Below are 22,774 nucleotides of genomic sequence, written 5' to 3'. Positions count from 1 at the left end.
GCAGCGTTTGCCCTTTTTGTGTTTTTTACTTCTTCCCATATGGTCTCATTTGAGGATCCTTCCAAGATACGACCTTTCCCCTCTGCTCTAATTGATTTCTTGACTAATATTCCATCTCCTGATCCTCTTCTATTCCACTTCCTATCTCTTCTGAATACTCTACATCCGGGAATATTGAATTACCTATTGTACCAGCCTTTTAGCCAAGTCTTGGTCATAGCTATGATATTGTAATTTCTCTGGGCTCCTCATATTAAAACATTTCATATTTAACCTTGCTCAACCCATTTCTTCCTTGTCTAGCCAATTCTTTGTTTACCTTTCTCAGGTCAACATTTAATTCCATCTCTGTTTTTCTCTCCCCTCTGAATTATTTGTGGTGGCCCCATCCCTCTGCCAATCTAGTTTAATGAGATTTCATTTTTATTGTTTGCTTTTTTGGGTTTCTTTGTAATAAAAAATTTATAATGAGCTACAAGTTTATTATTTTTACTCCTGTCACATTCAAGTGTATATCTTGGATGCTCTTTAAAATTGAACTTGACTCACTAATAAGTTTAAAATACACATCAATGTTAAAAGGTATGGAACACTTAAAATAATATTGGGGAAACAAATTAAAACAATAAAAGTGTGATGCAACCTCCAATGAGAGCTGAAGCCTAGTGCCCAGCAAGCAGTATGAGCCAGTCACATTAGCTTCCCACAGCTACCAGTGTCAGCTGTGTCCAGCAGGTGGCAGTGACTGAGATCTGACTCGTACTTACTGCCCAGAAGCAGGAGTGAATCTATCAAGGCCAAGAGATCTCAGATACTTGTGGACTTGCTGTTTTTTAACTGGTTAAGTATTACTCTTATTCTTTCTTGGATATTTTTCATTGTTAAACATCTTAAGCTCTGAGTCAAGCTGTGCTATTCTTGAGTTGTCAAAGTATGCCAGTCAGTTATCAAAGTATGCAAAATCCCCAATTTGCCTGCTTGACAAAATACAATGACAGAATATACAGACACAATTTCTGTACTTAGTAAGAATGACTATTTATTACAAAAACATAGAATCTAATGACAGGTGAACAACTGTGAGTTGACAACACATAACTGTAATAGTTTAAACCCTAGCCCTTTCGAAAACGTCACTGCACACCCAAATAGACAAACGCAGTCAGACAAAAAAATTGGTTTTATGTGTGGAGTAAAAAAAAGTCTGGGGAAGCAGTGCAACAGCGTTAGTCCTCAGGATTTGGTGAAGGGATTCCTTTGCTTTCCCAAAACCTTCAGTTCTTTCACTTCCACAGAAGGCACAGAGTGATCGTATCACAAATGATAAAATCTCTGACTTATTGGTTAAAAGCAGCAACACCTGGTTGGAGAAAATAAACTGGTTTTCTTGAGGCTTTAGGTATTTGACTGAACAGGCACACTATCTGCCCTTTGAGCAGCCCAGAGGCTTCTACTGGTATAATCACACGTAGAGGCTGTTCAGCACTCAGGAGCCCATCAGATAGTTGTTTTCAGGCCACCGTCCTTTGGCAGCCACAACTGCATAAACCAATCAGCAATATGTTGCCAGCCAAATCTCATTTTGCACTAAGACACTGCAGTCAAGCTGTCATCTCGTATGTATTGCAAACTGCTTGCGGAACAGCAGTGTCAACATGACTTACAATATGTTCAGTAACTTCCTTCCTCAGTCCTTTGTTGTAAAACAGTCCTCTTCCTAATTTAGTCGACAATCAAAGAATAAAGTTAACTTTTTTTTACATCTGTTTAGGTAAGTACCACAAAAGTCCTACTGTTGTAAAAGATTATTTTGATGTTTGGGGCATTTTACTCAGTTTTGTGCACTTTTCTCCCATTTCTAATGCCTTCTGTTAAAACAAGACTTTGTATCCTACAAACATCTGTCAGGACTTGCAGAAAGGACCAAATTCAAAGACATTGGATGATGTTATATAAAATAAAAGTGCCATATACTGGAAACAATATGGAAAAAGTAGACATGGAAAAAAAAATCAATACCTTTGTCTTTTTTAAAAAATATTAGACAGTTTTCAAATTGAGAAGACATTCTTCAAGGAGTCAGCAACAAGCATTATAAAAGCAGATAAACATAGACTTGGAATACTAATTCAGTTTAAGAATAAAATCACAGATGTAATCAAATGTTATGCCCCCCAAAAGAAACAAGGATGTATTTTTCTCTCATTTTGATGTAATCAGTATTAAACTTTGAGAGATTTTCTTGTGGGTTTAGATGTCATACCAATGACAAAATATCATTTACTGTGATTATATGAGCACAAATTGGTTGTAAAACTACACTGGAGCAACAGAACTCTTCACAGGCAACGGCAGCTAATTTTTTCTAAAGATCTTTAGTAGGGTAGAGATGAGGAGAGTGAAGGACATACTTCAGAAAGTGACACGAAAGCTATTGAGGGTTCTGAATTGTAAGTGACTATGTACACATGCAGCAGAGTACAATGCCATGCAAGAATACTTCAGGAATGTGACATTCTCACACCATGTTGAAATTTCAGTATAAGATTGCAGTGATCTTATTGGATTCAACAGTCATGGGGGTAGAAAAGTTTCTCCAGCTCTGGTGCACGTACATGAAACATGATGCATTGACTCTCTGATACTAAGTTAAAGAACACCACTGAAAAGGTAAATAATATTTTGACCTTCATTACAAAGGGATGCAAAAGGATTGGAGGATTTAAGTATTGGAATAAAGAAGTCTTCCTATAATTGCACAAGATTTTGATGGGACCATATGTAGAGTACTGTGAAGTATTGATCACTCGACTTAAGAAAAGATACAATTGCATTCTGGAATGCACTGCTGGGAGGATAGTGGAGATGGGAAACCTCACAACCTATAAAAAGGTGAGTACTTGAAATATAGCATTCAAGGCTTTGAGCCAAGTGATGGAATGCAGAAACAGTGAGATGTAGTATTTTGTCAGTGCAGACATGCCAGGCTGAAATACCTTTTCTTACAAAACAATTCTATGATTGTTTGCATTGGAGGCTATGCAGCAAAAATTCCTGGGAACAAATTTTTTTATTCTTTCATTTGTTGCCCACCTTAATTTCCTTTGAATTGAATGAATTTCTCACCCATTCCAAAAGCCTGTCACATTGCTGGGAGTCTGAAGTCACATGTAGCACAGATGCAGTAAAGACAAGAGATTTGCTTTGTTAAATGATATTGAGTTGTTGGGATATTGGATTGTTCTGACCGGAGAGTTATTGAATTGGGCTTATCCTCTGTGGAGTGTGGCAGACAATCTTATTGAAAAATACAAGATTATGAGGACGATAACAAAGTCGACTGAGGAGCCCAAAATACCGGGGTTCAGTGTCAGAATAAGGAGGTCAATCACTTATGACTGAAATTACTTCACTCAAAGGTTCTGAATCTTTGTAGTTCTCTTCTCCAGAAGGTATAGACAATCCATCATTAAAAATATTTAATGCTGTGTTCGACAGATTTTTGGTTACTCTGAGAATCAATTGACATGGCGACCCAATGGGAATGTAGTGTTGAAGGCCATGCCAATCATGGTCATATTGAATGGCAGAGTGGATTTGCAAGGCTATATGGTCAATTCCTGCTCCTCGTTCTTGTGTTCTTGAAGTGGGAGGTCTCATCCATGTGATAACTAATAATATGTAAAATAATTAGGGTGTGGTTCCTGCAGTTCCTTCCGGAACTTGTGGAAAATTTTAAAGATACCAATCTCTGGAGTATTCTCAGTGCTTAGTGTTAGTGAGTATTGGAGTAGTAGATTAATAGTTAATATGTGGCTGAACAAATGGTGGAGGAGAGAGAACTTCAGGGCTTTGGGATGTAGTCAAGGAATGGAGGAAACTGTATATTGTAGATGTGTTGCTCCTGAATGAAATTGGCACTTCTGTCCTTGTAGAAATGTGCTGTGGGGAAGACTTAAATTAATTTAGCAGAGGATGGGCACCAGGATTAAATATTACAGAGAAAAACAAGATGAATAGAAGACCAAGACAGGTAAATATCACCGGAGTATGGAATAATTCGTAAATATGAGATATCAGATAGAGAAGATGTGAGGCAATAAGATACATTTGGAGAATTTGCATGTAAATGCACACAGCATGGTTAAGACCAGATGCTAGAGTAGCAGTAGGCCATTCATCCTATTCAGTCTTCTTCACCATTCAGTGAAATCATGGCTAATCTGATAATTCTCAACTCCACTTTTTGCCTTTTCCCTATAACCCTTGATTACCTTACTGATTAAATCTTGACTTCTAAGCATACTTAATGAGTAGAATTATTAATACTTAATTAATAACCAGTCTCTGCCATACAAAATTTTACCAATTCACCACTATCCAAGGGAAGAAGTTCCTCCTCATCTCTGTCTTAAATATGTAACCTCTTATTCTGAGATTATGCTCTATGGTCCTACATGCTCCCACAAGGGGAAACAACCTCACTACATCTATTCTGTCAAGTCCTCTAAGAATCAATAATGTCACCTCTCATTCTTAAATCCCAAGGAGCACAGACTCAACCTACTCAACCTCTCATCTGTAGCATCTTTCTTTAATATTCTATGATGCATCCCATCATAGTACACAAGAACAGTACTTTAAGAAAGATGTGTGAATGCACTGGAGAGTGTGCAGAAGGGATTCACGGAATGGTTTTAGGGATGAAGAACTTCAGAAAAGGAAATAGACTGGTGAAATTATAAATATTTTCCTTTGATGAGAAGACTGAAATGAAATTTGATAGAGATATTTAATATCATGAGGGGTCTGAACAGAGTGTAAAGGTGAATCTTTTCCACCTTGTGAAACAAATGAGATGACAGAGCACTGATTTAAAGTAATTTGTAAAAGAAATAAAAATGATATGATGAGAATTTCTTTTCACACAGCAAGTAGTGAAGATTTGGAATGCATCATGTAAGAACACAGCAGAGGTATGTTCAATTGAAGCAAGCAAAAGGGAATTAAATTATCTGAAAAGGAAGAATATGCAATATTATGGGGAAAAGGAGGGGAAATGGCACTATTTAAATTTCATATATTGCTAATGTAACATAGGGCCATAGGGCTGTACAGCATTGAAATGGACACTTCAGTCCAACTTGTCCATGCCGACCAGATATCCTAATTGAATTTAGTCCCATTTGCCAACATTTCACCCATATCCCTCTCAATCCTTCCTAATTAAGTACCCATCCAGATGCCTTTTAAATGTTGTAATTGTACCAGCCTCCACTACTTCCTCTGGCAGCTCATTCCACACACGCACCACCCTGTGTGTGAAACGTTACCCCTAATGTCCCTTTTAAATCTTTCCCCACTCACCTTAAACCTGTGACCTCTACTTTTGAATTCCCCATCTCCAGGGAAAAGATCTTGGCTATTCACCCTATCCATGCTCCTTATGATTTTATAAACTTCTATTAGATCACCCCTCAGCCTCCGACATTCCAGGGAAAATAGCCCCAGCCAATTCAGCCTCTCCCTATAGTTCAAAGCACTCCAACTCTAGCAACATCCTTGTAAGTCTTTACTGAACCCTTTCAAGTTTCACAACATCCTTCCTATAGCATAAAGACGAGAATAGCGCAAAGTATTCCAAAAGTGGCCCAACCAATGTCCTGTACAGCCTCAACATGACCTCCCAATTCCAATATTCAATGCACTGACCAATAAAGGCAAGTGTATCAAATGCTTTCTTCACCATCCTATCTGCCTGGGACTCCACTTTCAAAGAACTATGATCCCGCACTCCAAGGTCTGTTTTTTCAGCAACACTTCCCAGAACCTTACCATTAAGTGTATATGTCCTGCCCTGATTTGCCTTTCCAAAATGCAGCACCTCACAAGTATCTAAATTAAACTCCATCTGCTACTCCTCGGCCCATCTGATCAAGGTTTTACTCTGAGGTAACCTTCTTCACTGGCCACTACACCTCCAATTTTGATGTCATTTGCAAACTTACTAACCATACCTCCTATGTTCACATCCAAATCATTTATATTAATAACAAAAATAGTGGACTCAGCACCGATCCTTGTGGCACAATGCTAGTCACAGGTCTCCAGTCTGAAAACAATCCTCCACCACCACGCTCAGTCTTCTACCTTCAACAAAAATGACTAGTTATCCCTCTATTCCATGTGATCTAATCTTACTAACCAAACCATCATGAGGAACCTTGTCAAACGCCTTACTGAAGCCAATATGGATCATGTCCACTGCTCTGCCTTCATCAATCCTCTTTGCTACTGCTTCCAAAAACTCAATCAAGTTTGTGAGACATGATTTGCCACACACAAAGCCATGTTGATCATCCCTAATCAATCCTGGCCTTTTCAAATACATGTAAATTCTGTTCTTCAGGATTCCTGCCAGCAATTTGCCTACCACTGATGTCAGACTCACTGGTCTACAGTTCCCTGGCTTTTCCTTAGCACCAGTCTTAAACAGTGGCACCACATTAGCCAATCTCTTGTTTTCCAGTATCTCACCTGTCATTATCTAATGAATTTTACTGCCTTGAAACTCTTGCTAGCAGTACCTAAAATCCAACCTTGACCAAGCTTTTCATCACCTGTTCTTACATTTGTCAAAAATTATTTTGTTGCACACTCTCAAAGTTTTGCAACATTGTAGAGATGTCTTATAAATTTGGATGACTAAATTTGTTAGGAAGGCCAGCTGTTTTAGCTGCTCTACACTGTAAAGGAAAATCAATTTAATAGATTTTGATAAAAGGCCTGAAACATTAAATCTATTTTTTTCTTCAGAGATGTTTCTTGAGCTTAGCATTTCCATTGTTTCTTGTTTTTATTTCAGATTTCCAGAAACTGGTACTATTTGCGTTTGTTTCAATAAGAAATGGAGCAATTTGGAAATATTCATGCTGTTCATGAACAAAGTCTATTACTTGCTATCACTTTGTTAAACTCTGTACTTTTCAGTTGTTTGAAATCATGTAGTGACGATCTTTCTTGGCAGTCAGGATTGGGTGTGGAGTATCTAGCAGATCTATTGAAGGTGACGTGGCTCCAGAATGATATGCCATGTAATGAGAGCTCAAAGCTAAGTAAATCGTCTAATTTTGTTATCTATAGCCCATGGCACTGTTAGTCATTATCCTAGTGGGGGTCGTCAAAGGTAGTGTACATTTCACACTGGGTGAGCAGTAAGTCTAGATATATATGTGGAAGTCTTAATCAATGAACAGCTCCCAAACGTGATGATTTCCTCCACTGATCATAATTCCAATTTATCAAGAAAAGTAAGAATTCAACTCAGTACTGAGAAATGAATAGATGGGTGAAATAGTGAATGAGTGCAGCATGAGTCATCAACTTCAGAACATGAAGCTACGGGTAGGGAAATGAAATTGGACCCAAGGAAATGCTTTCTAAACAAAAAAAAACGCGTTCACGTATATTAAATTAATTTTCTTTATGGATTGTAGACTAGATGGTGCTTAACTTTGACACTCATTCCTTACGTTGGGCAGATTTTGAAATGACTGGAGTTTACAAGCTCTTTGCGACTGACCTCTCCCAGGACCCCGCCCCAACAACTCTCCTGCCGTCCGATTGGCTAGTGGACGCCATAGAAACCGGCTCCGTCATAATGAGTCGCATTCGGCCGATTCCCAGCTCAGACTCCCCGGCGTGTCAGCCATGATGCTTTTCAATTGAAGAAAAAGTTCAACTTCCGCAAATAAAGTTAGCCCGGCGATTTTCCTCGTCGGCTCTTCTCGTATTTGAACTCCCTTTAGCCTTGGTAGTGGGATTTAACCAAAAAGAAAACACCCCTGGTCGGTGTGGACTGTGAGCGGAGGAAAGAAGGAACCAGAAAAAACTCAGCAAACTCTCGATTTGGTCGAAAAGCCAGTCGACAACAGAGAGTTTGTTTTTCAAAAAAATAATTGCAGCTAAGCAGTAAAAAGGGGAAGGGAGTGGAGTGGATTTCTTAAAAAAGAAGTGGGGACAGGAAAGGAATACAGGGAGTCCGAGGGATCTGACAGAGGGAGGAGAAACTGAGAGGACCTGTCGGTGTGAGTGGTCCCCGGCTGGATTGAGGAGGCGGCGGTTGGCGCTCGGGCGGCGCGAGAGGGGAGCGCGAGCCCCGAGGTGGAGAGGAGGGGGGGGCGCAGGCGCACGAGGGCCAGAGGCCAGGCCAGGACCGCGGCCGAGCTTCCTCACTCCCGACTCTACCATGGACTTCAAGACGGCGGTGTTCAACGCTGCCCGGGACGGCAAACTGCGGCTGCTGCAGAAACTGCTGACCGCCAAGAGCCCGGACGAGGTGTCGCAACTGGCGGCCGAGAAGACCAACGGCGCCACGGCGCTGCTGATGGCGGCCCGTTACGGCCACCTGGACGTGGTGGTTTACCTGCTGGAGCAGTGCGGCGCCAACGTGGAGCTCGGCGGCTCGGTCAGCTTCGATGGCGAGACCATCGAGGGGGCGCCGCCTCTGTGGGCCGCCTCAGCCGCCGGCCACCTCACCGTGGTGCGGTCTCTACTCGAACACGGAGCTTCGGTCAACAACACCACCCTGACTAACTCGACCCCGCTGCGGGCTGCCTGCTTCGACGGCCACTTGGATATCGTCAGGTACCTGATCGAGCACCACGCCGACATGGAGGTGGCCAATAGGCACGGCCATACCTGCCTCATGATCTCCTGCTACAAGGGCCATCGGGAGATCGCCGAATACCTTCTGGAGAAAGGGGCCGATGTCAATAGGAAAAGCGTGAAAGGTATTGGCTGGAGGGAAGTCCTGCGGCCCTCACTTCGCAGCTACCTCCGCCCAACTCTGCCGTCTTTCAGCCCCTACCTGTCTTTGTCTCTGAGCCCCTTTATCTGTCTGGGTCTATCTCTCTCTCTGTGTATGTTCATGTCTGTCTCCCTGTCCTTTTCCCTCCCTTTCTCCGTCTGCGTGTCTCTTCTCTTTTTCTCCCCCCCCCCCCCCCCCCAATCTGTCTCTTTTCCCCCGTCCTTTTATCCATCACTCCCCGTCTCTCTCTGTCTCTCCGCTGACTGACCCGTCTCTGTCCTGTCTGCATGTCTGTCTCCCCAGCCCTCATGCTCTGTCCCGTCTGTCCTCCCTCTTCCGTCTCAGTCCTCTCCCCCTGTTCTTCTGTCCGTAGGTCGCCCTGTCTGTCTTCATGGAATCCCTGGTTTTACTTGTTGCGATGATGATTGGGATAAAAAGAAATAATTGCTTTGGATCATTGGTATTCATGTAGGACGCAATATATCCATGCAGTTTTTCTGTAATATCTGAAACTTAATTTCACCACTATTAATTTCACCCATGAATTGTGATGTTATTTGATTGTTCTCATTTGGAATCTGCATATACACATTCCAGGTAGTGTTGCTATGCAGAAATCCTGCATAATTATCATTTTATCCTAAGGCAAAATATTAGCCTTTAGCTACAGTACTCCAGTTGACATCAAGTAACAAGACACAATTGTGTATGACTTGGCAATTAAGTAAACTCTCAAAACTGTCGCAATTGCTTTGAGATACTGCACAGTAATGTTGTGCAGTTTACAAACTGTACAATCGACTGAATAGCTTATACCCTTAAGGTAAGTGTATATTGTGGCTTTACTGTATGAGCAATGGGTCAGACTATTAGATGATATCAGCTGTATATCATTAGAACTAATCAAATATAGAAAATGTATAAATCAATTTTAGTTTTAATATATAAATTTTAGTATACTCTAAAAAAAATTTTCAAATTGGCATTGAGGTTCCAACTGTAGGGAATATTGTAGATATACTATTTGAGAACAATTCATAGAAACTCTACTCTGATTTTTAAGTTATTAAAAGTTGAGCGTTGATGTATGATAGACAGAGCAGAAACTTTCCTCAAATTGACCGGTCTTTAGGAAGACTTATTAATTATGGAATTGCTGACTTGGTGTCAAACTTGGTAATATGTGGAGCACTTTAGATAGTTGTCATTATGTTTAAGATGAAATTATTCTCTGCATAGGAGAAAAGAATAGAAAAAATTGTTGACAGAAGGAAATAGTGGGAAGAGATTTATGTGGAGCATGGAAAGGCTTCTTCATTGACTGCTAAATGCGACTGTTCTCATTTTAGTGTTTTTTTTCAATAGTTTCTAACAAAAACTGGTCAGGGATGCTGTTACACACCTCTGGAGCAGCTGGGACTTGAAACCATGTCTCCTAGCCCATAGGTAGAAGTGTTACCACTGCATGCTACAAGAGCCCTCTAGTTCTATTCGTAACTATCAACTTGTAGCCAGACAACCACCTGCTATGGCTCCTCTTCCCACCCACCCAGCATCATTTATCTTGTGTCCCCCTAGGAGGCATGAATTCAAGTCCAAGCTGCTCCAGCGGTGTGCAACAGCATCCCTGACCAGTGTTTGTTAGAAACTATTGAAAAAATGCTAGATGACAACAGAGACATCTAGTAGTCAATGAAGAGGCCTTTCTAAGCTCCACATGAGCCTCTTCCCACTATTTCCTTCTGTCAACAAATTTTAGCGAGGGATTTACAGAGGTGTGATGGAAGGCAGGTTTAAAAAAAACACATATAGTCAGGTAGATGAGTTATCTCTGGGAAAAGTGGGGGCGGAATGCAGGTAGTGCAGGAGCTTTCTGTGGCTGCCCCCATCTCAAACAAGTATGCTGTTTGGAAACTATAGAGAGGTGATGGACTTGCAGGGAAATGTAGCACTGATAGCTAGGCTACTGGTATTGAGACTGACTGTATTGTAATGTGTGGTACGTCAGGTTGCAAATGATCAGTTGTGGTAGGGGACTGTCCAGTGAGAGGCACATATGTTTCTGCAGGCAACTGCATGATGTCAGGGTCAAGGATATCTGAGGGTGCAGAACACTCTCAAAGGGGCAAGTGACTAGCAGGACGTTATTGCACATGTTGATACCGATTGATGTAGGTTCTGAAGAGAATATAGGAAATTAAGTGGGGAGTTTAAAAAATGGGTCCTCTGGTGTCTGGATTACCCCTGGTGCCATGTACTAGTGAGAGTAAGTAGAGGAGCATAGAGTAGATGGATGTGTGGCTGAGGAGCTGGTGCAGAGGTCAGGGATTCATTTTTGGATCATTGGAATCTCTTCTGGGGTAGATGTGACCTGGTATAAGAAGGGTGGGTTACAGCTGAATTGGAAGGAAGCCAATATCATGGTGGGGAGATTTGCTAGTTCTGCTCAAGAGGCTTTAAACTAGTGAAGAGCATGGGACCCACAGTGAGTGAGTGAAGTCTGAGACTGGTACAGTTAAGGACAGGAGCAAGTCAAATAGTCAAGGGAGTAAATGAGGCAAGACTGATAAGTAAAGCTGCATTTATTTCAATGCAAGAGGCCTGCCAGGTAAGGCAGATGAATTCATGGCTTGTTTGGGAACCTGGGACTGGAATGTCATAGCTATTACAGAAACGTGGCTCATGGAAGGACAGGGCCAGCAGTGAAATGCTTGAGGTACCAATGCTAACATTATGGCTGTGTCAGGGGAGGATTTTCCAGGGAAGTTATTTGTGTAGAACTGAGAAATAAGAAAGAGATGATCACCTTATTGGGATTGTGCTATAGAACCTTCAATAGTCAATTGGAAATTGAGAAGCAAATTTGTAAGGAAATCTCATAGTTGTAAAAATAATGTTGTAATGGTAGGGGATTTTAACTTGCCAAGACTGGGAGTATCATAGTGCTAAGGGAGAGGAATTTCTCAAGTGTATGCAAAAACATTTTCTTCTTCGGTACGGAGATGTACCAACTAGAAATGGAGCAAAATTTAACCTTTTTCTTAGGAAATAAGGCAGGGCAAGTGACCAAAGTATCAGCGAGGCAACACTATGGGGTTAGTGATCATAATTCTATTAGTTTTGAAACGTTACGAAAAATGATAGACCTGGTCTAAAAGTCAGTTCTAAATTGGAGGAAGGCCAATTTTGACTATATTAGGCAAGAACTTTGATTGAGAGAGTCTATTCCCAGGTAAAGGGATGATTGGACAATGGGAGGCATTCAAAAATGAGAACAAGTGTCCAGAGGCAGTACATTCCTGTTAGTATGAAGGACTATTGGATGATTAGAGAAATTGAGGCTCTGGTCAAGGAAAAAAAAGGCATATCCGGTATAGTCAGTTGGGATTGAATGAGTCCCTCTGAGTATATTCTGAAGGAAATCAGGACAGCGAAAAGGGACATGAGAGCTTTGGCTCATATAGTTAAGGAAAATCCAAAGAGATTCTACAAATACATTAAGGGCAAAAGAGAAACCAGGGAAAGAATAGGGCCCCTTAAAGATGAACAAGGCAGTCTATGTGTGAAACCACAGGTCACGGGTGAGATACTAAATAAATATTTTGCATCAGTATTTACTGTGGAGAAGGATGTGGAAGCTAGAGAACTTTGAGAAATATATAGTCATACCTTGAAAAATGTCCATATTACAGATGAGGTTGTGCTGGATGTCTTAAAACGATAAATCCCTGGGACTTGGTTAGGTGTATCGTAGGACTTTGTGGGAAGTGAAGAAAATGATTGCTGGGTCCCTTGCTGAGATATTTGTATCATCAATAGTCACAGGGGAAATGCTGGAAGAGGGTGGCTAATGGGGTGCCATTATTTAAGAAAGATGATAAGGAAGAGCCAGGGAACTGTAGACCAGTGAACCTGATGTTAAGTGGTGGGTAAGTTGTTGGAGGATATTGTGATGGACAGGATTTGCATGTGTTTGGAAAGGTAGGGACTGATTGGGGATTGGCAACATGGCTTTGTGCATGTAGTGTCTCAAAAGTGTCAGTGTTTTGAAGAAGTGACGAAGAAGATTGAAGGCAGAGCAGAGTCCATTGTCTATTTGGAGTTCATCAAGGTATTCAAGATTTGGCATGGTAGACTAGTTAGCAAGGTTAGATCACATGGAATCCAGGGACCACTAGCCATTGGATGCAAAATTGGCTCAAAGTTAGGAAACAGGCAGGTGGTGGAGGGTTTTTTTGGACTGGAGGCCTGTGACCAGTGTGGTGTGCTGAATCCAAGGCATGTCATTATGATTTTGAAGTGAACATAGTTGGAATGGTCAGTAAGTTTGCAGATAACGATAAAATTGGAGGTTTAGTGGACAGCAAAGGAGGTTACCTTCGACTACAATGGGACCTTGATCATGTGGGCCAGTGGCCCGAGGGGTGGCAGATGGATTTTAATTTAGATAAATGTGAGGTGTTGCATTTTGGAAAGGCAAATTGGGACAGGACTTGTAAACTAAAGGTCATGAGGGGTGTTACCGAACAGAGACCGTGGGATGCAAGTTCTTAATTCCTCAAACGTGGACTCCCAGGCAGACAGGGTAATGAAGAAAGCATTTGGTACACTACCTTTTGAGTTAGTTAAAAATCACACACCACCAGGTTAGAGTCCAACGGGTTTATTTTGAAACACCGGCTTTCGAAGCACTGCTTCTTCCTCAGGTGATTGTGGAGTATAAGATCATAAGACACCGAATTTATAGCCAAATGAATAGTGTCATGGAGATATGATACATGAAACAATTTTAGATAAAGTCTTTCAAGTTCTAGAATAGGATGTGTTGATTTCAAGTTTTTGAGATGTAAATCCCAGAACTACTTTTAAATTGCATTCTCAAGGTCTAGCTTTTCTCTCAACTTAATGCAGTAAGGTATGAGGTCTGTCTCTGTCCCAATGTTGAGTTAGACTGGTTCTATTTATAAAGTGTGATTTACAGAGTTTTACATGGACTCATGCACTATAGGAGTTGGGATGTAATGATGTGGCTGCACAGGATGTTGGTTAGGCCACTTTTAGGATACTGCGTTAACTCTGGTCTCTGTGCAATGTGAAAGATGTTACTAAACTTGAAAGGGTACGGAAGGGATTCACAAGGTTGTTGCTGGGGTTGGATTTTTTTTTGCTGTAGAGAGGCTGTATAGGCTGGGGCTGTTTGTCCTGAAGTTTGAAGTTGAGGGGTGACTTTATAGAAGTTTATAAAAGCACGAGGGGCCATGGTAGGGGAGTCCACAACTAGAGGGCATAGGTTTAAGGTTAGGGGAGGGGTGGGGCATTTAAAAGGGTCCTGAGGGGTAACTTTTTCACGCAGAGGGTGATGCGTGTGTGGAATGAGCTACCAGAGAAAGTAAAGGCTGGTACAATTTACAGTATTTAAAAGGCATATGAATAGGTAAATGAGTAGGAATGCTTTGAGGGATATGAACAAAACACTAGCAAATGGGACCAGATTAATTTAGGATACCTGGTCGACATGGATGAGTTGGATTGAAGGGATTTGTTTCCTTGCTGTACAACTCTAACAATGACTAGTCCATTGGGATTCCTCATTTCTCTTCTCTTTCTTTCATGCTGTACTTTAGCTGCAGCATCTGGTAAAAATGAGTTTCCTTATACTTTTTTGACAACTAGCAGTACCCCACATGAACACATTCAAGTGAGTTTACTCAGCTTGCTTCTCCAGGATTGCTTGAGCAGAACGTTTTTCCTGTTTATGTTTTGAGAAGGCTGAAGTCATTGGCTTCAATCCTTATTAGTAACTCAATTATTCTTTCTCAACTCCGAAGTTAAATCTGATAGCCCACAACCTTGATATCCTAGGTAACCTCAGATGAGTTTCTGATCCCTTTATTTGCCTAACTCCATTTCCGCACTCCGTCATTTCCTCAATTTGTTTTCTGTGTTTGCGTTACTTTTACTGGCATTTGGGTGTCTTCATACATGAATCTTCAAAAACTGGTATGCAGGTAATATGGAAGGCAGCTGGAATTTTGTATTTATTACAAAAGCTGAGAAAATTGCAGCTGCAATCAAACTGGATATTAGTGAGACTGCACATGGAACATTGTTTATTTTGAGATTTTTTTCAGTCAGATATTGCTTCCAGTATTCTCTTATATGGTTTAAACATTAAATATTTTCTACTTTTATAATTTTTTTTTCCTCTTCTTTTAAAGGAAATACAGCCTTGCATGACTGTGCTGAGTCTGGGAGCCTGGACATTATGAAGATGTTGCTTAAGTATGAAGCCAAAATGGAGAAAGATGGCTATGGAATGACCCCACTACTTTCAGCCAGTGTGACTGGTCACACCAATATTGTAGAATTCTTGACTCAGCACCCACAAACTAGCAAAAGTGAACGTATTGATGCCCTAGAGCTGCTTGGAGCCACATTTGTGGACAAGAAGAGAGACTTATTGGGAGCTATGAAATACTGGAAGAAAGCTATGGACATGCGATACAGTGATGAGACTAATGTTCTTATTAAACCAGAGTCCCAGGAGTTAATAATGGCTTATGATTATGCCAAAGAAGTGACTTCTGGAGAGGAACTGGAAGCCTTGATTGCTGATCCTGATGAGATGAGGATGCAAGCGCTTTTGATCAGAGAGAGAATACTAGGTCCTTCACACCCTGATACCTCTTACTATATTAGATACAGAGGAGCTGTGTATGCTGATTCTGGCAATTTTGAAAGGTGCATCAACTTGTGGAAGTATGCATTGGACATGCAGCAGAACAATCTGGATCCATTAAGTCCAATGACGGCAAGCAGCTTGCTGTCTTTTGCTGAACTTTTTTCTTTTATGCTGCAAGATCGCACAAAAGGTGTCTTGGGAACTTGTGTGTCCTTCAGTGATTTGATTGAAATATTAAGCAAAAGTGTCTTTGAGATAGACAGAGCCATGAAGCAGGTACAGACCTCACCTGACTTAGTACAGTTGAGCAAAGCTCTCTCAATAATTCTGCATCTAATCTGTTTGTTGGAGAAAGTGAAGTGCAGTTCCGAGCAAGAACATCTCAAGCGCCAGACTATCTACAGATTTTTAAAACTTCACTCCCGAGGGAAAACTGGTTTTTCTCCACTTCATCTTGCAGTTGATAAAGACACTACTTCTGTGGGTCGCTATCCAGTTTGTAAATTTCCATCTTTACAAGTCACTGCAATGTTGCTGGAGTGTGGAGCCGATTTCAATGCAAGAGACTTTGAGGACAACAGCCCGCTGCACATTGCAGCACGTAACAATCATCCAGAGATCATGAATCTTCTAATTAAGGCAGGTGCACACTTTGACACCACAAACTCCCATAAACAGACTGCCTGTGATTTACTGGATGAGAAGGAAATGGGCAAAAACTTGATCCAACCCATCAACCACACAACTTTGCAATGTCTTGCTGCCTGTGCCATAGTAAAACACCAATTAGTTTACAAAGGACAGATTCCAGAAAAACTGGAAGCTTTCATTTTGCTCCACAGATGAAATGAATGGTTTTTGGGTTAGTTTCTAGAATGCCTGTAAATATGGGAAGAATTTTGTTGCGTGCTTTAGTTTTCATCTGTGTGCTAAGAGGTGTTGAATGGATTCAGCAGCTGTTAGTGAATTTTGATTGCATGTTTTTGTTTTGCCCTCTAGGTCACCTTGCATTGCAATTCATGTGTAATGGTAATGCATGTGTGTGTGTGTGTGTGTGTATATAGTATTTGTATCTGTTCATCAGTATTTTAATGGAAGTCTGTTATATGCTGCTTTGCTTTTTGTTTAAACTTGGGATTGTTTATTATAATTTGGAGTTCTAGCAACACCTCTGCCAAACATGGTTTTGTTCTGAATATTTACAAGTATTGGAATGATCAGGTCAAATTGACTTTACGTTTCCTGTGGTCCAGATTAGTGTAGATGCAATATTGACACAGAAAAAAAAAATTGGCATTGTGTTTTGTTGATTCTGCACATTGTCAAAGCTGGCTTTAATGTCAACGCCTTAAGTGCTTTAAAGTCTCCCAATGCAATGGCTTGGAGAAAATACTGCTCATGTTGAAAACATCACTATGCAGATATTGGAAGCTGATTAGAACTTTGGGCATTTTTCTCATGCTTTTTGTGGAGTGCTCATTTATTTAAAAAGCTTTGTTTTTCAAACTGCGTAAGGTATTCTGACCATTTTATTGATGGAAGCACCTAGAGCTTTTTTGAATATAAATAGGGCTATATCCTTGAAGTTGCTGCATTTTGACTCCTTTTTACTGTGTTATGGAGTGAGGAGGGAAATGAACTACTTTGATCTACAAGAGTTAATGCATCATTAAATTAGATTTCACATCTTTACAATAGCTTTGTACAGCAACTGAAGAGATGTTTCCTTTGAAGAACATCCTTCCTACAAGGTATTGATAATTACCAGATATTATATCAAAGTAATACCTGAAACAATATCCACATTACTGTTGACTCTGGAAGTGACATTTGAGGGCTCAGTTGGATTTGGGCAAATACTGTAATTCTGCACTTTACTGACACAGATGAGAATTATTGTGGTACATTGGCCATGTAATGTCTTAAATGAAGCATTCAAAATAAAATGCACAAAAAAAAGCTGCACTTGCATTTGCTGGTGTGAAGTTGCTGTCTAATCACCCAATAGTCATTGATTAAATATTTCCTTTCTGTAAAGCAATCATTGTTTGATTTGCTTCTAGAGCATTTAATTTGTAAAATAGCTTCCTTGAGAGAACATGGCCAGACTTCCACCTTTTATTTTAGAAGAATTTTCAGCCGTTTGCTCTCCGAAAGAAGTAACTTACTAAATTAACATTGCTTTTCTTTACAAACTAGTCATCCAAACATTTTTTTTGCAACTGAAACTCTTTCTGGGTGGTGGTAAGATTATTGATCTCTTCAGTTTGTAAATCTTCAGCTGATTTCTGCACCAGAATGGTCTTGCGTTGAACACCTTTTTTCAGAAGCACTTTTGAGATGGTTAAATGTCATACTTGAGCATCCCTAATGTCTGGCTGTAAGAGCGTTTATGTACATTTAGGGTTCTCCAGAGCCTTAAGATGTAGTGTAGTTTTTTAAAAACTTGTGCCATTTCGACAATTTACTGGACTGGACTGAAATTCATCAGGTGAACCTGACCAGTCAGCCAGTTTCAATTTATCAGGCAACTGAGTGATAAACAGATACTGTGATGAAAAGCTATTGTAATAGTTCTACTTGTTTTACAGTGGCATAGTTGACTTATCAATAGCTCAGTTTTTCAGATAAATACTTCCTATCATGGTCACTAACCCTTGATTTTTGGTATTTTTACAAGTTCAGTAAGTATCTTCAGCTCCATGTTAAATGGTTTTCCAGATATGGGACTGCTGCTCATCAGATTTGGCTTTTAATTGATTATCACTCAATGGACCATTGCTCACTGACTTAGAGTCATAGAATCAGAGAGCATGGCAACAGGCTTTTCAGTTCAACTCATCCATGCTGATCAAGTTTTTTTAAACTAAACTAGTTCCACTTTTCTGTCCCTTCAGTCCTGGTAACATCCCTTGTAAATTGTTTCTGCACCCTTTCCAATTTAACAATATCCTTCCTGTAGCAGGGTGACGAGAACAGTACACAGTCCTCAAAGTGGTCTCACCAATTTCCTGTATGGTTCTTGTACTCAGTGGTCTGAGCAATGAATTTGGAAACCAAAGAGATATCAGAACACAGCAAGTGTAAAAGGGGCAGTTCACTATTTCCTGACAAACAAAAACATTTGACAGAATGGGGGCAGATATGCCTCTGGCCTTTTGTTTTACTGATGCATATTCTGGGCTGAAAAAAAAACAAATACCCAGCCCCCAAACCAGAGACACAAAAAAGATTTAATATTAGCAAGCCATTAATGTTTATTTTATCTAACCACCTTTTTGAACCAACCTGTTCAGCGATGTTGTTACACATTCTCTGGGGCTGGTGCGACTTGAACCTGGGCCTCTTGGTCCATGGGTAGAGACATATCCCTGTGCCACATCAAGACTATAGACGACATTTCAAGGTGATCAAACCAACTGAAGTGTGACACACTCTAGTCAAGCCCTTCTGACTGGAAGTGGGCATAGACAAAAGCTAGAAACAGAATTGGGTTTGCTTCATGCTTCCAGGCAGCCTTTTATCATTCTCAAAGCAATGACAACTTCAGTGATGTCCTAGCAATTCATTCAAGTGTCGTATTCCATAAGCTGGGGAAATAAACTGGGAGAGTGTTCAGCTATATGAACTATTTGGACCCTGATCCAAAAGTATTGCTTTTGTACCGAGGAAATGTACATATTTGAAACTCCGCAAAATACTCTGGGGGGGTAAAGTCCCACCAGCTATTCGTCCTTCACGCAGTACTCACATGCCTACTTGCAGTCTCTACTGATTTGTTTTCTACCTCTTCAGTCCTGATGTGAATGATTTGAGAATTGGTTTAAGAGAATTTATGTAGCAACCTTAATAACTTCCTAAAGGTTTTGCTGCCTATGATTTTCTTTTGAAGTCTCTCTATCATTTTTAAGAAAACCAATCAATTTATATACAGTACATCTCTCAAAACAGCAATACATTATTGGTCGCTTTGTTCATGGATAAATGTTAATACATTTAGGGTAGTTCAAAGGGGATTTGCTAAATTAATACCTAAATTGGGTTGTAAGTAAGAAGTGATTTTTTTTAATATATTGAACCACCAAGATCCTGAGGGACTTGACAAGTTAGATGTGGAGAGGATGCTTCCTCTTATGGAAGAATCAAGGGATCCCTTCAAAAATTAGGGTCACACCTATAAAACTGAGATGAGGTAAGAAACTTTTTCTAATGGTTGTCTCTTTGGTTCCACCAATTTTTCAGGAAGACCGTACCAGGTGTGTTAAATATTTTTGAAGTAGATTCTTGGTATGCTGGAAGTCGGATTATCTTTAAGTGGGGATGTGGATTTGAGGTTACAATCTCACAGACCTGATCTTATAGAGGAGCTGAATGCTGTCCCCTCCCCCTGCCAATTTATATGTTAGTTGACAACCAGATCTGTTTTTAATAGTTTTGGTTGCATGATAAACACTGACTAGAATATCAGGGATAGATTTCCACCTCTCTAAACTAATGCACTTGGATCTTTTATCTACAGCTCCCAGAGATGGACCATTCTGAAATTAACTTCTTAGTTATCTAGTAGTTAACATATTATAAAACAAATGTTGAAAAGGTGGCAACCTCTATTAAGGTTGTCAGCATGAATGCCTTGAGCATTTCTGGATGATCTTCACACTTGTGTCTGCTAAACTGGTATATCAGTGAAGCTTCACCAGCAATCTGTTTTGGGTAATGTCACAATATCTCGCAATTAAAAACATAACTCAGGAAAAGCAAAACAATTGCCTATTCTGTAATTGGATAGATTTGCCCTGCAGCATATCTGTTGATAAAACAAAATTCAATCATAAGTTTGAAATCTCTCAACACCAGTTTATAGTCCAACAGGTTTATTTGGAAGCACTAGCTTTTGGTGCACTGCTCCTTCATCAGGTGGTTGTGGAGTATAAGGTTGTAAGACACAGAATTTATAGCAAAAGTTTACAATGTGGTGCAAATGAAATTATATATATTGAAGAGCTGGATTGTTTAAGTCTCTCATATTTTAGCATGACCGTGTTAGTTTCAGTTTTCTCATATGTAAATCCCAGAACCTTTTTAAAAAAGTTACATTCTCAAGTGAGCTGTAACAATATGTGCCATGTCAGCCCAGATAATGCATTGAAGGTGCCCTGTGTGAGGCAGTCTGTGCCCCAATGTTCAGACTGATTCTATTCCTAAAAAAGGATGTACAAAATCTTAAGTGGATTCATACAATTTTTGAGGAAAATAAAACTTAATTCTGCAAGTACAAATTCACCGCACAAATTTGTGTGTATGGGAGCTTACACTGTAAGAGTGTAAAGGGGTACAAGTCTGAGAGGGTGCGTGTGTATGTGTGTGTGAGAGAGTGTATGGGTTTGTAGGTGGGTGGGTGTGTGTGTGTGTGTGTGTGTGTGTGTGTGGACACCCTTGGCTTGACATGAACCCAAGGTCCCGGTTCATGGGTACCAAATTTAGCTACCAGCCTCTACTCAGCCACTTTGCGTTGGTGCTTGTCCCAAAGTCTGCCTTGGAGGATGGTCACCCAAAGGTCAGAGGTCAAATGTCCTGGACCACTGAAGTGTTCTCCGATTGGGAGGGAACGCTCCTGTCTGTTGTTTGTTCTGAGATGCCCATTCATTCATTGCCATAGCCGGTATTCTTTGCGTATTCTGTAATAAACCACTTTGGCTGAATGTCGATCATAAAGAGTAAGCCAGTCAATCGTAATCAGTTGACATTTGATAGATCATGGCTGGTTTGGTTGGGGGCTTAATTGGACTTTGCTCCCTTGACACTTCCCTCAACTGTAAAATTATCTAAGTCAGACTTAAACATATTCAATGACCCAGTCTTAATGCTTTCTCATAAATACATACAGCACAGACTGAGGCCATTTGGCCCATTATGTCCGTAACACTAATCCCATTTTCAGTTTTTGATCCATGGCCTGAGGCTATGGCAACACAAGTGAATATCTAAATCCAGCTTAAACGTTGCAAATGTTTCTAATTCAAGACTTTGAGAAGCAATTTTCCTCTTAGTCTTCTATCTCTTAGATTGGTGCCCCTTGGTTACTGACCTACTAATGGAAGAAGTGCATTTTATATCCACCACATCTGTGCTCTTCAATCTTTATACACCTCTATCAGGTCCCCTCTCTACCATTGGTGTTCCAAAGTTAGTAGTCCTGCCTGTCCAATCTTTCCTCTGAGAATGTCTAATGAAATGCCATCCTTCCTATGTGACCAGAACTGTAGTTGTGACCTAACCAGATCTTACACAATTCTAGCATCATTTTCACTATTCAACTCTTGTATTCTATGTTTCAGCTACTAATGGGAAGAATCCCATGTGCTGTCTGTACTATTTGCCCTTCTATTACTTCACTCACCATCTGAATAGATTGTGTCCTTTTCGAGTTTTTCCGTCGCTCATTGATGTAAAAGTAACCCCTATCTAGCGAACCATAGTCAGCTGATGTTAAAGGGAACAGGATCAATTATTGTAGAGCGGAACCAAGCGAGGATTGAGCTAGGGTCATTCAACCGACAAGTTAGCTACCCAACTAGCTCATCACCTGTTTAGCTGGCAAGTGCAGATTTAATTTTATTCACCCTAACTACCCACCACCATTACTGTGATCTAAAAACAAGTAACTTTATTACTAAAATCATTCTAATGTTTAAAATACTATCTAAAACTTAATAAAATCAGAAACTATTAAAAATTAACTATTAGTTTCTCTATTGGACATAGAGTCCATTAAAGATCCATAAAAATTCTGAGCAGCTCAAAAGTCAAGGATAAAACCAGATTTATCATATTCTGTGCAAATGTCTTCTATTTTACAAACTCAAGTTTTTTAATCAGATATTTGTTCTTATTGAACCATTTGCCTCTGGATCCTATCACAAATCCATAGAAAGATATACAGGTTCCTTCATTAAGATCCATGATTTCCTTCTTTAAATGTTTATATTTTTCACACCTTCTCATCCCAAGCTAGCTCTAATGAACTTTTTGGTTATCCATCCGAATTGTAAAGTCCACAATAATAATATTATTCTTAAATTTAAAAATGTCTTTCTTAAATATTATATCTGGAATCCAAAGTTTTCCTGCATTATCCTTAATGTGGGGTTCAATGTAAGTGGTCCATCCTTTAGTTTTAACAAATTTAGTCGTTTCTTCTACTATCCTGTTAATGTCTTTTAATACGCATATTTTTCACATATGGGCACCAGCCCGATATGTGTGCAATCGTCTCAGTTCCT

At 40.1% G+C, this 22,774-nt stretch overlaps 1 protein-coding gene across 1 annotated transcript; it reads left to right on the top strand.

Annotated features, from left to right (window-relative positions):
- The first annotated feature begins 7,674 nt into the window (after positions 1 to 7,674).
- LOC140485681 (protein fem-1 homolog C-like) lies at positions 7,675 to 20,860 on the top strand. Its single transcript, XM_072584094.1, has 2 exons — positions 7,675 to 8,792; positions 15,028 to 20,860. Exons 1-2 carry the CDS (start codon positions 8,249 to 8,251, stop codon positions 16,335 to 16,337), a joined length of 1,854 nt encoding a protein of 617 aa, XP_072440195.1. The 5' UTR covers positions 7,675 to 8,248; the 3' UTR covers positions 16,338 to 20,860.
- Positions 20,861 to 22,774: the final 1,914 nt, after the last annotated feature.

Source organism: Chiloscyllium punctatum, chromosome 2 (assembly GCF_047496795.1).
Source record: "Chiloscyllium punctatum isolate Juve2018m chromosome 2, sChiPun1.3, whole genome shotgun sequence".
In the NCBI taxonomy this organism is placed as follows: Eukaryota; Metazoa; Chordata; class Chondrichthyes; order Orectolobiformes; family Hemiscylliidae; genus Chiloscyllium; species Chiloscyllium punctatum.
Note: the sequence above shows the minus strand (reverse complement) of the source record. Positions and strands in the feature narration are given on the sequence as shown.